This window comes from Echinops telfairi, unplaced genomic scaffold (genome assembly GCF_000313985.2).
Source record: "Echinops telfairi isolate 266 unplaced genomic scaffold, ASM31398v2 ScPeMD7_3533;HRSCAF=4204_0, whole genome shotgun sequence".
Lineage (NCBI taxonomy): Eukaryota > Metazoa > Chordata > Mammalia > Afrosoricida > Tenrecidae > Echinops > Echinops telfairi.
In genome coordinates this window covers 31338715-31353136 of record NW_022107431.1, presented here as the reverse complement: position 1 = coordinate 31353136, position 14422 = coordinate 31338715, and the positions used below count along the sequence as shown (strand labels likewise).

The window sequence follows — 14422 nt, the reverse complement described above, 5'->3', positions numbered from 1 at the left end:
GTTTTGTTTGTTTTTTTGTCTTTAAAAAAAAATCATTTTATTAGGGGCTCATACATCTCTTATCACAATCCATACATACATCAATTGTGTAAAGCACATTTGTACATTCATTGCCCTCATCATTCTCAAAACATCCACTCTTCACCCAAGCCCTTGGCATCGGCTCATTTTTACCCCTCCCTCCCCGCTAGCCCCTACCTCTCAGCACTCACTCTTAGGATGATCACATAAGCTTGCTGTCAGATGTAAAGTCCTGAGGAGAACCAGGTGTGGAAATGAGGCAGGCAGCAGTCAACTCTTGGAATGGCACAACAGACCGTGCTCCACTGCTGATACTCTTGTCTTTGAGGAAACAAAAGTGGCAGCCGGAGATACAGGAATACTGGGAAAGTGATATTCTTGTGGGTTCTGAATGATAAACAGCAGTTACAGGGTTGCCTTTGATTAAGGGATCCCATTGAAAGGGGGCGGGCCTCCTGAGGGAGTTTATAACTTGGGTTTTCAGTATGATCATAAATACACATTAGGGGGAAAAGAAAGGTAAGCGATTTTAAAGTTCATTCTTTGTTTTTATGCAGCATTGTATGTCTCATCATAATTGCATTTCTAGACCCTCTTCTAGAAGGAGTCTTGGTAGCACTGTGGTTTAGGTGGTGGGCTGCTGAGTGCAAGGTTGGTGACTCAAACCCACCATCTGCTCCAAAGGAGAAAGAAAGGTGAGGCTGTGTGTTCCCATAAAAATGTGTAGTCTCAGACATTCTATATAGGGTCATTCAGAGTTGGAATTCATTCAACAGCAGGGTTTTTTTTTTAAGCTAGTTTAAAAAACAATTACTTAACCCTTCTCTAAAGTGGCATAAACTTGAGATGTGTTCTTGTTTTGATTTTAGCAGAATTCATGTTGCTCCGATAGGGGCTCTTTGCAAACTGATTTCCTACCCCTCTGAATGCCTTAAACCAGATCCTCTTCAGATATGTTAGAGTGGGTTAATATGGATTTCTTCTGGTGGGGAGAGAAATGAAATGTATGCATAGTATTTTCACAGTAAGCATTGCCACGGACTCTTTTGAAGACTCCTCCATGAGCCTTAGTAGTTCAGTCATGTTTCATACGCTCATTGGAGATTCTCAAAACTTGTTTGGGTTTCTGGCTTGATGCATGTAACTGTTTTTATTTAATGTTGCCTTTTTAATGGTTTCTTGTTTTTAAGGTGAATTCTATTTAATTTACTCGTTTTGCTTAATGCAGACACACCTGAAAAGGTGTAATTAAAGTTAATTGCATTCTTGCAGAGTGACGAAGGAAAAGAGCAAACCCCAGGCTGGAGAAGGAAAGGGTGTCCCGTCAGCTCCGATTCAGCACTCCTTCCTCACCGACGTCTCCGATGTGCAAGAGATGGAGAGAGGCCTCCTCAGTCTTTTGAATGATTTTCATTCTGGAAAACTTCAAGCATTTGGTAAGCAATGGGTTTTTCTCTTTATTACTTATTCTGTCCAAGGTGTTTGCATCCTATTTCAGTTCTGTGTGGATTTGTGTGTTTTACTATCCCTCTTAGAAGCATCATTTCCTCTTTTTTAACAGAGAAAAAGAATTAGAATTCACAGACAAAATGCAGTCATTCCAGATTTTGAAATGAATCATAATTTGCCTTCTAAAATTTCGGGAAAATTGTAAAAATCTAAAGGCACAGTTAAGATTGTGATTGTTAGTCCCAGGCATTTCTGGCTCAGCAATTATATGTGCAAAGAAAGAAACACTGCTTAGTCCTGCACTGTCCCACAGTTATTCCTGTGTTTGAGCCATTGTTGCATCAAGTGTACTCCATCTCATGGAGGGTCTGCCTTATAAAATCTGTAGTATCTTCAACCTTTTCTCTGATGATGTTGCGTATGGGTCAAGTTGTATTTTTGTTTTCTTTTTGTTGAAGTCTATGACTGAATGCTAGTCTTTGAGCACCATCAGCACGTACTTCAACTCCTCTTCACATTCATTAAGCAAGGTTGTACCGTCTGTTGGTAATGATTCCTTCTGCAATTTTCATGTCACATTCTTCTTCGTATAGCCCAGCTTCTTGGATTGTTTGCTTAGCATACAGATTGAATCAGTATGGTGAACGGATATTGGCCTGAAATATACGTTTCCTGATTTTAAACCACTATTATTCTCTTGTTTTGTATGAACTACTGTCTGTTTGAATTACTGTGGTTCTGTTTGAACGGCTGTCTCTTGGTCTGTGTACAGGTTCTGTGTGAACACAATGAAGTTTTCTGGAATTCCTATTTTTTGCAGTGTTGTCTATACTTTATTATGATCCACTCAATTAAATGCTTCTGTGTAGTATCTTGAAAGTGTAACAGATAAATAGCATACCTTTCATCAGTTCAAATATGTTTTACGTAGTGTCATAGATTTGGGGGGAGAAAGAAACTCGGGGCAGTTCTACCCTGTCCTATAGTGTCGCTATGAGTAGGCATCAGCTCGGTAGCAGTGAGTTTGAGAGTTATATAATAATTTTTTTTTAAATCTCAGAATCATTTTTGTGACTTTTAAAACTGTTTCTTGCCCAGGATCCCTACCTTTTGAATGTAAAAGGAGTCAGTGTTTTTTTCATGAAGACAGATGGGACCAAGCATGGTTACACATGCCCCTAATTGAAGCTCTGTGAGTTGCTGAGAGCCAGTGAGGTGGTCAGCCCCAGAAAGCGTTACAGCCTTGGAACCCACCAGCAGTTCTCCAGGGTTGACTAAATAGCAGTGAGATAGTTTCTTTAGTTTAATGGTTTCATAAATGATATTAATATTGAGTATGTGTATGTGTGAATTTTCTGTAATTAAGGGATGATTTTGCATTTAAAAAATATTTTCTGTGATGCTGTCTTAGTTTGGGTTCTCTAGGGAAGCACAACCAGTGATGTGGGTATGTGCTGTCCAAAGAAAGAGATTATAGCAAGAAATGGCTTACACAACTGTAGAAATTGGTAAGTTCAGTCAGGTTCAAGTTAGGCTTCTCCTGAATCATGGAAACTGATTAACTGGAAGCAGGAAGACCAGGCGAGAGAGCAGGGCGCACAGGCTGGTGGATGCAGAGGTTCAAGGTTGACGGAATGAATCTGCTGTAGGTGGTCTGCTGACAAATCCTGGGATTGAGGGGTGACACTACAGGAGATCAAGGAACCAGACTTAAGATTCAGCTCTGACAGAAGGCGAAGGGCCGAAGAGAATTCGACTCTCCTTGTTCTCTTGTACAAAAAGCTTATGACACAAAGAGGTGTCATCAAGCAGTGACGCAACTGATCGGTTGAGCCCCGCCCCTACCGTTCCCAGGAGTGTCTCGTTGACATAATCCCTAACCATCACAGATGCCCCACACATTGTTTAGGTCCAGCATTGATTTCATAGTCATAAATTTGATTTGTTATTATACACTGGGAATATACAGTCATTAAACAGTATAATTTTTAAAAGAAAGGTTAACAGTGTCTTTATTAGTGCCTTTATTTTAAAGTTTTCCTCAAGGTTGTCAGTTTTAACTTTCCTCATTTTTATTAATGCTTTGTAATTTCCCCCCAGGAAATGAATGTTCCATTGAACAGATGGAACATGTTCGGGGAATGCAAGAGAAATTAGCTCGCTTGAATCTGGAGCTCTATGGGGAGTTGGAGGAACTTCCTGAGGAAAAGAGAAAAGCAGCCAGTGACGCCAATCTGGACAGGCTTCTGTCCGATGTGAGCACCACTCTTTTTTTTAAGTTCACGGAATGTAAAACTCGTCACGTAGGCCCTTTTGCACCATCTACCTTGGTGACTTTGCGTATGTATGTTTGCAATGTTGTGTAACCATCATCACGATCTACTCCAGCACCTTCCCATCACCCCCAAGGAGGAGCCCTGCACCTCCCCTTTTCCCTCCCTCCTCTCCCTAGCAACCATTTTCTGTCTTTATAGATGTGCCTGTTTTGGACGTTTCAAAAAAAAATAGTGATAAGATATGTGGCCTTTTGTGTCTTAACTTCTTTTACATCGCATAATGTTTTCAAGGTTCATCATGTTTTTAAAATATTCTCTAAGGGGATGAGTCTATTTAGATCTGATCATGTATTCTGAGCCTTCTGGGATATCTAAAAATGAAGTATTTGATTCTGTATATGTAAGATCTAAAGAGCAGCATGTCAAAATACCTTTTCCTGACAAGATTAATATGTCTTGGGTTATTTATTTTGGTGATAGTCGATTACTTTTAAATACAGAACCATGAGTTTATGGTAATTTAGTTCATTTGGCCATGGTTACAAGAAGAGTTAATCTCTTGTCCTCTTTTCTATCTTTTAAATAAGTTACTTGAGGGAAATTTTGTGGGTAGACGTTTCCAAGTCTACTGTGTTCAGCTTGCACGTACTGTATGTGCTCGTGTATAAACCAAGGTTTTCAGCACATTTTTAATGCAGTTTTTGTGGTAAAATTAGCTACCTCGGCTGATATTCGGGTTGGCTTATACTCGAGTATATACAGTATTTCCTTTTACCAATTCATTTTTGTTCTTTTTAACAAACGAATTCTTGATTTGGTATACATTTAGAAGAGTCATTTTAGTATGGTTAAAATAACATGGACTTTGAAACTTGAATATTTTTGTTCAGTTTAAGTTCTACATTTGCATGGTAGCAGTAACACGGGGCAGTTTAGTTAACAGTTCTGTAGCTCAGCTATTCTGTCTGCAAAAGAGAAGTGATGAAGTATGCATCATACTGAGGACAAAAGGCCTGTGAGAGCTTTTGAAGCCATAAATGTTTAAATGATTTTGATCATTAAAATATCAGCTGTTAAAAAATAAAACTATTATGAGAGACTACTTTAAATTACACGTAGTTTTAAGAATTTATAAAACATCCAATTTTAGTGAATGTTTTAAATCTTCCCTAATATCCTTGCTTAATAACTATTAAAGCTACATTATTATTATTTTGTCTAAGTGAATTATCCTACCCTGGAATGTTTAGAAAGAGTTGCTTTCAACTTTAAAAAAATGATAGTTAACAAGGCTCTACTTATGATAATTATCTTATGAAAATTAAAATGGTTTTTTTCCCTCTTGTTGCAGTTAGAAGAATTGAATTCTTCCATGTATCCTTTGCCTATGACCAAGAGTGGAAAGTGTATGATTTGTGATTTCTGGCGAGTAGCCAACTGCAGCCAACTTTGGAAGGCGAGGTTGTTTGGTCGTGAAGAACAACCTGGGGCGCTTCTCTTTCCTGTAGATTTCCAGATGGGATTTTCTGAGGGTTTTTGATAGGAAAATATTGTTTCTGTTAGTTTTATATTCTTTTGAATTTTAAAACCAAACTATTTTTCCTCCCTAATCAGCAGAATTGAGGACTAGGCCAGTTGCCATATAATTTATTTTTAATCTCAGATTCAAGCCTAAATGGTGGTTGGTTATCTAGCGTTAATACTGGACTAACTTAAGATCATTATATAGTCTCTTTTAGAAGCATAAATTTGAATAATAGTTGTAATTGAAATGCAGCCTTTCTTCAAGGGATGCTTACATAGCTTGTAAATGGCATTTGAATAATTTAGTGTACAGAAGATATGTTAGGACCAAAGAGCACATAAAAAAACTTTTTTTTTTCTTCCTCATTTCATTTTAGAACATTTCTTCCAGAGACTTTCCAAAATGTATTTCTGAACTTAACGATGGGCTCAAGGTGAAGTGCGTAACAACAGTAAGAACCGCTCTGGCTAGACGGGAGCTTCAACAGAGAGGCACAGCGAGCCCTCGGAGCCCTCAGTGAACTGGGAGATGGGTTGTTGAAGGAGAGATGGTGTTTGAGATTTGGCCCTGCCGATGTTTAGAGTGTGGCTTTGGGCAAATTATTTAACATTCCCAAGCTTCCTCTGCAGGATGAGAGGGCTTCAAGATGTTACAGAGAAATTCCATCATCTTTTAATTCCTTTTTTTTTTCCATGAATTTTTTGATACCCCCATAAATCTATATATGTACATATACATATATATATACACACATACATGCGTGATTTATGTGTGTGTTTTTTTTTCTTATTTATTTTGTGTATATGAAATGAGTATTCTTGCTACAACATTATATACTATTGTTATGGCTGAGGGTGGGCTATAAAAATCCAGTAACAGTAATGAATAGCTAATCTTTATTGACTACGCACTCTGCCAAGTTTTATACAAATGATCTCGTTTGATCCTTCCCTTGGAAGTGGTAGTCTACTTCCCGTTTTACAAATGAAGAAAAAGGCATCCCGAAGCCATGTGAACTGGGAAGAAAGATCACTCTAAGGTGTCATTGTCAGGAGAGGCTGAAAGGACCGGGTCAAATGGGAGTTAATGCAAATGCTTTTCTCAGGGGTAGCCCTGCGTTCTTTGTTGTTGTTTGTTCTTTGAACTTCTTTTAAATATTCAGACTTACTGTCCCACCACTTCCTTCTCTCTAAAAGAGGGAAAAGAAAGGCAGTGATGAGAAGTCTTAGAGAAAATAGGAGCAGAAATTCTATTCTTTTCTAATTTTTCAAGGGATAGTTAAAAGTTTAGTGTTGAAAAATCATAAGAGTTTTACAATTTTTTTCAAAGAAACTTTTCCCAAAAGGTGATTAATGCCTTCTACTCACATGAATGTCTTAAAAATCCAGTAAATATTTTCTTCATTGCCTCTAGTCCACTTCTTACCCTGAAAATGACTCTTTGCTGCCTTAAAATAAGTCTGTGCTGTATTGCAATTCACAATGTAGGCTAATCCTGTACGTTAAAAAAACAAACCTTTGAATTCTAGACAGAATAATTACTTCACTACATTTTAAAACTATCTTAATAGGTTTCAGTTTCTTTCATTTTAGGTTTAAGTTTTGTAAAAGGCAACATGGGGCCTTCTCCCTTGAGTCTCCCTGATTTCTTTTAACTCCTCTATTTTCGAGCCCCTAGGGATAATATCCAGATCACTCATTACAGAATGACGGTTTTCTTAACTCATGAGCTCAGACAGAAACTCCACTTGGCAGATGCACAAGATGTTCCCAATGCTTCTGCCCGCTAAAAAGAAACATCGCCTGCTTTCTTGTGATTTGAAGAAAGGAATGTTCTTTACTTTTCCAGTGGGTGCCAGTAGCAGATGGCCCTTCTACCACAAGAAATTAAAGGGAAGTGCAAATGCGCTGAGTGTTTTCACCTTCTGCTTGTAGTACGCTTGACTTGCTGTAACTCACTATAACTGGAGGCCGAGGCCTGGGGGATGGGGGTGGGGGTGGGGGGGGTGGAGGCTTCATCAGGAGATGGGGTGCAGGGATTGTGCTGCTATGCTTTAAATTGTTGCCTTATGGGGTTATACTTGAAATGCATTGTGCTAAATGTCCTTGACAGGGCTGAAGGATCTGTCCTTCCTTCCTGAGCTCACCAAACTCCCGCAGGGTTGCTGTTAAGCTGCTTATGCACAGGCTTTGTGAGGCAGCTGCGCTTTAGACAACAGTTTACTTTGGACAATCAGGGCACACTTCTGGTACTGTGTTTCTCAGTGGCCAATGATGATGAATTGCTAAATAAGTATATGTGAAATTTGCTATTTTTAATAAAAGTGATGGTTTTAAATGAATCTCGAGCGTCTGTTCTCTGATCTGTTGCCTTTGATGAGGAAATACAAAGGTCAATCCTTAAAAATGAACCTGTGCTTTACTAAATTGGAGATTCTAAAATGAACTTTGTCTTGCAAATTTTGCACGCAGTTCACAGGTTTAATGCTGGTATAGCTGGTATAGGAGGGGGACTCTATCGCCCTGAGACCCATTGATATGAACCTCATTCATGCATCCATTTTCTCCAAGTCTTAATTCTTAATCTAGAAAATGAGATTAATAACTTAATGTTGGCAAGATGCAAGCTAACACTCTTTAAGGTTCAGCATATATGAATATTAGCACAATTACCTCTTCTAAGCTCCTTTATTAAGATATATTTCATAAATCTACATTAAGATAGATTTCATATATAGATTTTATGAGATAGATAAAATGTACCCTTCTAAAGTTTATAATTTAATGGTTCTCAGTTATGCAACTCTCCTCCCCCAACCCCCCAAAACCCTCATTAACTATCATGTCTGTGCCCCCATCTCAGCCCCAAGTGAGCCTTCTCAGCCCCAAGGAACCAGTAATCTACTTCCTGTCTCTGGAATGGCCAAGATAAAGGAATCATAACAGCAATAATATTTTGTGACTGGCTCCTTTCACTTAACCCCTGCTTTCAAGATTCATCCATGCTATACAAATACATATGAGTACATTAGTTCCTTTTTGTGGCCAAATAATATTCTGTATGGGTATGGCACAATGTATTTATCCATCATCATTGGTTATCCTTACTCTGTGGAAAGAAAACCAAGTTTCTGCCTAGGTGTTGCAAGCCATAGAAACAAGCCTACCTGGGAGCAGGGTTGGGGAGGATGCAGTTAGAACCCATGGAATGAGGCTAATTTAGTAATTTTTATTTTAAGGACTTTTGATGAGTTTATCTAATTTCTAGGTTCCCAAACTTATTTGACCTACCACCTCCTTTTCAAAATGCTTAAAAGCATTTACCCAGCATTCCCGTGGCAATGAAAAAATCTTGTACGATAGCCCATAATCCAGGATGAAGTGTGGGTATTTGCTTTTGCAGCGCCCCCTCCAGCCCCCCTCTGTCGCTTGCTTTAGGAAACACTGAATTGGTCTTTCCAGAATCGAGAAAGTCACCAACGTGTTGGCTGCCACTTTTCAGACCTGCCGTTGGGTTGAGAGAATGCAGGTTTACTGGGGAGAATGGTGTGATTTTCTTGGGTGTTTCCTGAAAGAGTAAAGCAAAGGCTGCTTACCTGTGGATCTGTGACAGCCTTGTTTATTCAGTTGATTCATTTGTCCATCTCAGGTAGCCAGTCTTACTGTCTCATTTACGTCCTCTTCATTCACCTTGACCATGTCACCGTAAGGCACCCAAAACTCTGCCTAGATGAGAATAAGAAGCTATGTAGTCACTGTAGTTAATTATCTATTATGTAAAAAAACACTTTGAGTGTCACTAACACGTTTGTGTATATCCTTCTGGACTTTTTTTTTAGAACATTTTCCTTGTTTTTGTATTCACCATCATTAGTTCCCCTTTCCCCCTCAGCCTCTCCTGGCATACCACCAAGAAACAATGAATCCAGTTACTATTTCTATAGATTTGCCTGTCCTGGATTTCATATACAGAAAATAATTTAAAACAAACAAAAACTAGCAACAAATAACAGAATCAGAAGGTTTCTACATATACTACTCAAGTTTAACTGCACATATTCTTCCCTTTGTCCTTAAAATAATAATCTATAGGGTGCTTTGGCCTGAGGAATGCACCAGGCAAAATATTTAGACAGCCTTCATTTCCTGGGTTTCACATCTTCAAATTGTATGTCTCAGCCCAGTCCCTTGATGTGGATTCTCCATCTTGCCCTCCTTCCTCTCGTTCATCTGGGACTCCCTCTCGCTTCATCTTCTTTCCAGGTAACAGAACCTCCTTCTCTGGGTAGGTTTCTCTGCTCCCCCTCAGCTCAATATGAGCTTTCCTTTAGTAATCATTTTATTGGGGGCTCGTACAGCTCTTCTCACCATCCATCCATCCATCGTGTCAAGCATTTTTGTACATTTGTTGCCATCATCATTTTCAAAACATTTTCTTTCTACTTGAGCCCTTGCTATCAACTCTTTCTGGAATTTTTATACATATTTACACAACAAAGATCATACTGCTCAGATTTTTTCACCTGCTTTTCATGTTTAATCTACCGAACAACTCATGGCAAAGAACGATTCATCTGTATGCAGAAACGAAATGGAAGGATTGTCAATGAATTCTTAGAAGCATTCGGCCAGAAACATTAGGACCCAGTTGGGAAGTGTCTTGACTTTTCTAAGGTGGCCAAAACAAAGTGCCAGAAAGTGACTGAGTTTGAATCACAGCTTTGTTGTCTCAGGGTTCTGCAGGCAAGCCTTTCCCACCAGGGTCTCAAGCAGGTGGACTCCTGTGGGCCTCTCCTACTTTCTATCAGTTACCAGCAATCCTTGGTGGTCTTTTGATGTATCTGCCTCTGTTGTCACAGAAGAATAATTTAGGACGAGGCCTGTTTTAGGGTACAAAGAGATGCTACCTCAATTCTAATTTAGTGAGAACATTTATTAAGCCTTAGAAGAGACAAAGACCACACAAAGACGTATCCAGTTGAGGGAGGCCATTAGTACAAGGTCAAAATGGTGTGTGAAGACTCACACTCAGGAAACTAGAGAAATGGGGCACAGAAGAAAGTGAGCGGTCACAAACTCATGATTGGTGGCAGATTAGTACATCAGTTACAGGTGGGACTACAGAATCAAGAAGAGACCATGATTGGGGCAGGTAGAGGGTGAGAAGGGTGTACAACATTGGTCCAGGGCCCTTCGACCAAGGCAGACTGATAGGGCGTGACTCATGGCTCTGCGACGCCTTGAGCCTGTCCCCAGTACAGTGACCTCCACTAAAGAAGAGAGAGACTGCCCCTCCCTGGGCTGACCGGAGAGGGATGAGAGCAATCTACTTCCCTATGCACTCTGCCTCTACATCCTTGCTGAATGATCAGAATGAAGTCGATTGAGGCTTAAGTCACTCAGAGACACGGCAAATGGGGCTGGGGCTGTCCCTGCCATCTGTAGGCTTTTGCAACAGTGGGGGCCGGGTTTCAGAATTTGAGTTCTATTACAGGGTTCACCTGTCTCTGGTATGACCTTATCTCCCTTTCACAACTACAGGAGCTAGGACCTCAATACATCTATTTATTCATTCATTTGTTTGAGTGCAAGGGGTAGAGAGACCATTCAATTCATAAAGGGAAGGGATGTTTTTCATTTTTGTTTTTGTTGGGGTGAAGCCTGCCTCCTGTATCATGCTGAATTGGCCACAGTCTTAAAGTATTATGAGTAGGTGCTGAAAAGAAACCTGGAACGAAGAAGACCCCCACGGTAACCTTCCCATAGACCAGAATTGCTGGTTCTGAGACCGAGCAGATGTGCCCTTGACTACCCGCGTCGGTCTGCTGCCGTGGTCCGTCTGGACCGTCTCCTCTGGCTTTAAGGGGCTGCTGGGCTGTCCAGTGACTCAATGGGTCCCGCCAAAGCCTTCCCATCGCAGATCCCAGAAGGCTGGCACCTAAACCGAGTAGGAATCTGGCTGTGGTACTGACCAGAGGGAAGTGGTCGCCACCAGCGTGCCTGGTACTCGGAGTGGGCACCCCAGGAGCCCGGCTTCCAGGCAAGGGCGTTGCTGCCTGGGAAGGCCATGGCCGGCACCCACCCCGTCTGGGTCCTACCTCAGCCACCCTGGGCTCTCCCTAGGCTGCGCTGCTGCCCTGAGCCGGGGCGCGGGGCGGAGCTGTGGCCTCAGACCAGGCTGGGTTGGGTGCTGCGTCTTTGTTGTCAGGTCCCTATGGAGATGGCGTTGCCCTGCCCCACCCCCTTTCCCAGGGCGCCCGCAGGAGAACCTGAACTCGGGAGGGACTGGGGAGTCAGCCCGGAGGTCAAGCCCTGCGCTGCTGGGCCCCGCATCTTCGGCTGCGGGTGGGACCGAGGCGCACCGTCGGGGCGCGTCGCGTTTCCACAAGGGGTCTGGGGAAGACCCCAGACTGCGCGGAGACCGCTCTCCCTAGGGACCTTGGAGAACCTCGACAGGTGGGTAATTCACCCCCCACCCCTGAAGGGCTCTGCAGAGAAACAAAATCGACCGAGAAGGGCAGATTTCTATTGCGCTCTGGTCAGGTGACCTCTGCTCTAGTCCTTTGCATGACAAACCAAATAAAGTTCCTGAGAGTTTGGGAAAGTACTGATTTGCACAGAGCTCTGCAGTACGCAACCAACTCCATTTCCTCCCTCCTCCTATCAGTTCGTGAATGTGTGTGTGTGTGTGTGTGTGTGTGTGTGTGTGTGTGAATCCACCTGAAATACAGTGCGTGGTCAGGGTCAATGGGTTCTTGCACCATGAATAGGACAAAGCCTTAAAATAACTTAGAAAACTAAAAACAAACTCTCTGCCATGGAGTTGGTGCCAACTCATAGCAACCCCATAAAACAGGCTAGAACTGCCCTTGGCATTGCCCAGACGGTAACTTTCTATGGGAATAGGAAGCCCCGGAGGAGCTAGTGGTTTCAAACGGCTGACCTTACAGTCAGTAGCCCAACGGGCAACTACTATGCCAACAGGGCTCCAATTTAAATTAAAAATGGGTACTTCTAAGTGCTTTAAAATTTTTCCCCGAATGCTGTGCTTACCTGGAGTGTGAGAACAGAGGATCATGGTATTATCCGCAGAACTCGCAGCCCACGCAATTATATTCATATCCATCACACTCTGTTCGGAGACCTGGAAATTGCGCTCCCAAGGATCTTCAAAAATCACCTTCTAAAAACTGCTTTCAACTGGAGAAACCATGGGTTGGGGACTTGAAAGTTCAGCTTCAGAATAACATCACATTTCTTGTATGCATTTAAAAAATAGTTGGAAAAATGAGGAGCTGATACCAAGGGCTCAAGTAGAAAGAAAATATTTTGAGAATGATGATGGCAACGAATGTACACACGTGCTTGACACATGGATGGATGGATGGATGGATGGATTGTGTTAAGAGTTGTAGGGCTCCCAATAAAATGATTTAAAAAAAGAAAAGAAAGTGAAAACCTTTGCAGTTGAACTAATAGACAGCATCAAGATAAATGGAGAAAAGATTGAAATTGTCAAAGATTTCATTGGACTTGGATCCATCATCCAAGTTCGGGAACAGCAGTCAAGAAATAAAATGACACATTGCCTTGGCAAAACAAAATTGATAATAATAATAAAGTAAGATTTAAAATAATAGTTGCATCTTGCTAGAGCTGTAATTTTTTAATCTTTACATCTGTTTATCAGTGAGAAAGCCCAGCATTTGACTACCTAGCTTTTGCTGAAAAGAATGACATTTCCTGTCACCCCTAGACATCAGCAGCACCAAACCAAACCAAACTCACTGCCATCAAGTCAATGTGGACTCATAGAGACCCTCCGAGACAGGGTCAAACAGCGTCTGTGAGTTTCTGAGACTGTAACTCTTTAAGGAAGTGGAAAATCCCATCTCCTGTGGAGCAACTGGTGGTTTCGAACTGCTGACCGTGCAGATCAAAGCCCAAGGTGTAACCACTGCCCCACCAGGGCTCCTCACAGGCTTCCTTAAACATGTTGTCACTTTTATTACCCATTATATGCACATGGAATAAAAAGTATATACTGTACTCATTTATATTCAAAATAAGTGAGTTTTTAAAGCCTGACCTGAATATAACACAGTTAACTGAATGGGAATAAACTTCTTTCCTGTTTTCTACAATTCACACTTCCTTTTCTTATATGTCAGTTTTCTTTAGCACTTTTGAGAACCAGCTTGCCTCTTAGGAGGACTGTTTCAGGTATTAAAGTTCAGATAATAAAATAAGTGAATTATTGCACTACTACGGGTAAATGACCAAGGTTCCCAACTTTGGCTGCGGGGTGCAAACAGAAAGCCCTCAGAAGAAAGTCCTGGCCATCTACTTTGAAAAGTCAGCCATTGTTAGCGCCCGTTGTGGAGCAGTACTAGCCAAATTTACCTTTCTCCAGGTCTGTAACTCCTGAGCCAATCTACCGAGCTGACAACAGGGTCCTGGTTTCTCCCTGTGGTGACTTATCTCCAGTAATCTGAACGAGATGATTCAGTGAGCTAGTGCATGACAAAGAGTTTTCCTCGCATAGCAGCACTGAGAGTGGCCGCAACAATAATTGAGATGTTACGTACAGCAGCCAGTTAAATTTGAATTTCAGAAAAACAATGAACATATTTGTATGCATACCCAAACCAAGCCAAACCAACTACCATGGAATTGGTACCAGCTTACAGAGACCTATAGGACAGAGTAGAACTGCCCCTGTGGGTTTTCAGAGATTGCAACTCTATCTGGGAGTAGAAAGCCTCATCTTTCTCCCTTAAAGCAGCTGGTGGTTTTGAACTGCTGACTTTGCAGTAACCACTATGCCACCTGGACTCCTTACAGGGAAACTGTTGTTGTTAGGTGCTATTTGATGAGTTCTGACCCATGGGAACACTATGCACAACAGAACAAAACACTGCCGGGTCCTGCACTATCCTCATAACTGTTCCTAAGCTTGAACTCATTGTTGTAGCCACTCTGTCAATCCATCTCACCACGGGCCTTCCTCTTTTTTGTTGGCCCTCTACTTTGCCAAGCATGATGTCCTTCTACAGGAATTTCTCTTGCCTATCAACATATCCAAAGTATATAAGACAGAGTCTCACCATCATTCACTCCAAGGAGTAATCTGATCATACTTCTTCTAAGAC

At 41.4% G+C, this 14422-nt stretch overlaps 1 protein-coding gene across 1 annotated transcript in view; it reads left to right on the top strand.

Annotated features, from left to right (window-relative positions):
* CCDC28A (coiled-coil domain containing 28A) overlaps positions 1 to 7256 on the top strand; it is a 10320-nt gene extending 3064 nt beyond the window's left edge. The window contains 4 exon segments of the mRNA XM_013004449.2: positions 1294 to 1457; positions 3571 to 3725; positions 5098 to 5120; positions 7006 to 7256. Coding sequence (XP_012859903.1) covers positions 1294 to 1457; positions 3571 to 3725; positions 5098 to 5120; positions 7006 to 7060 — 397 coding nt within the window. The 3' untranslated portion in view covers positions 7061 to 7256.
* Positions 7257 to 14422: the final 7166 nt, after the last annotated feature.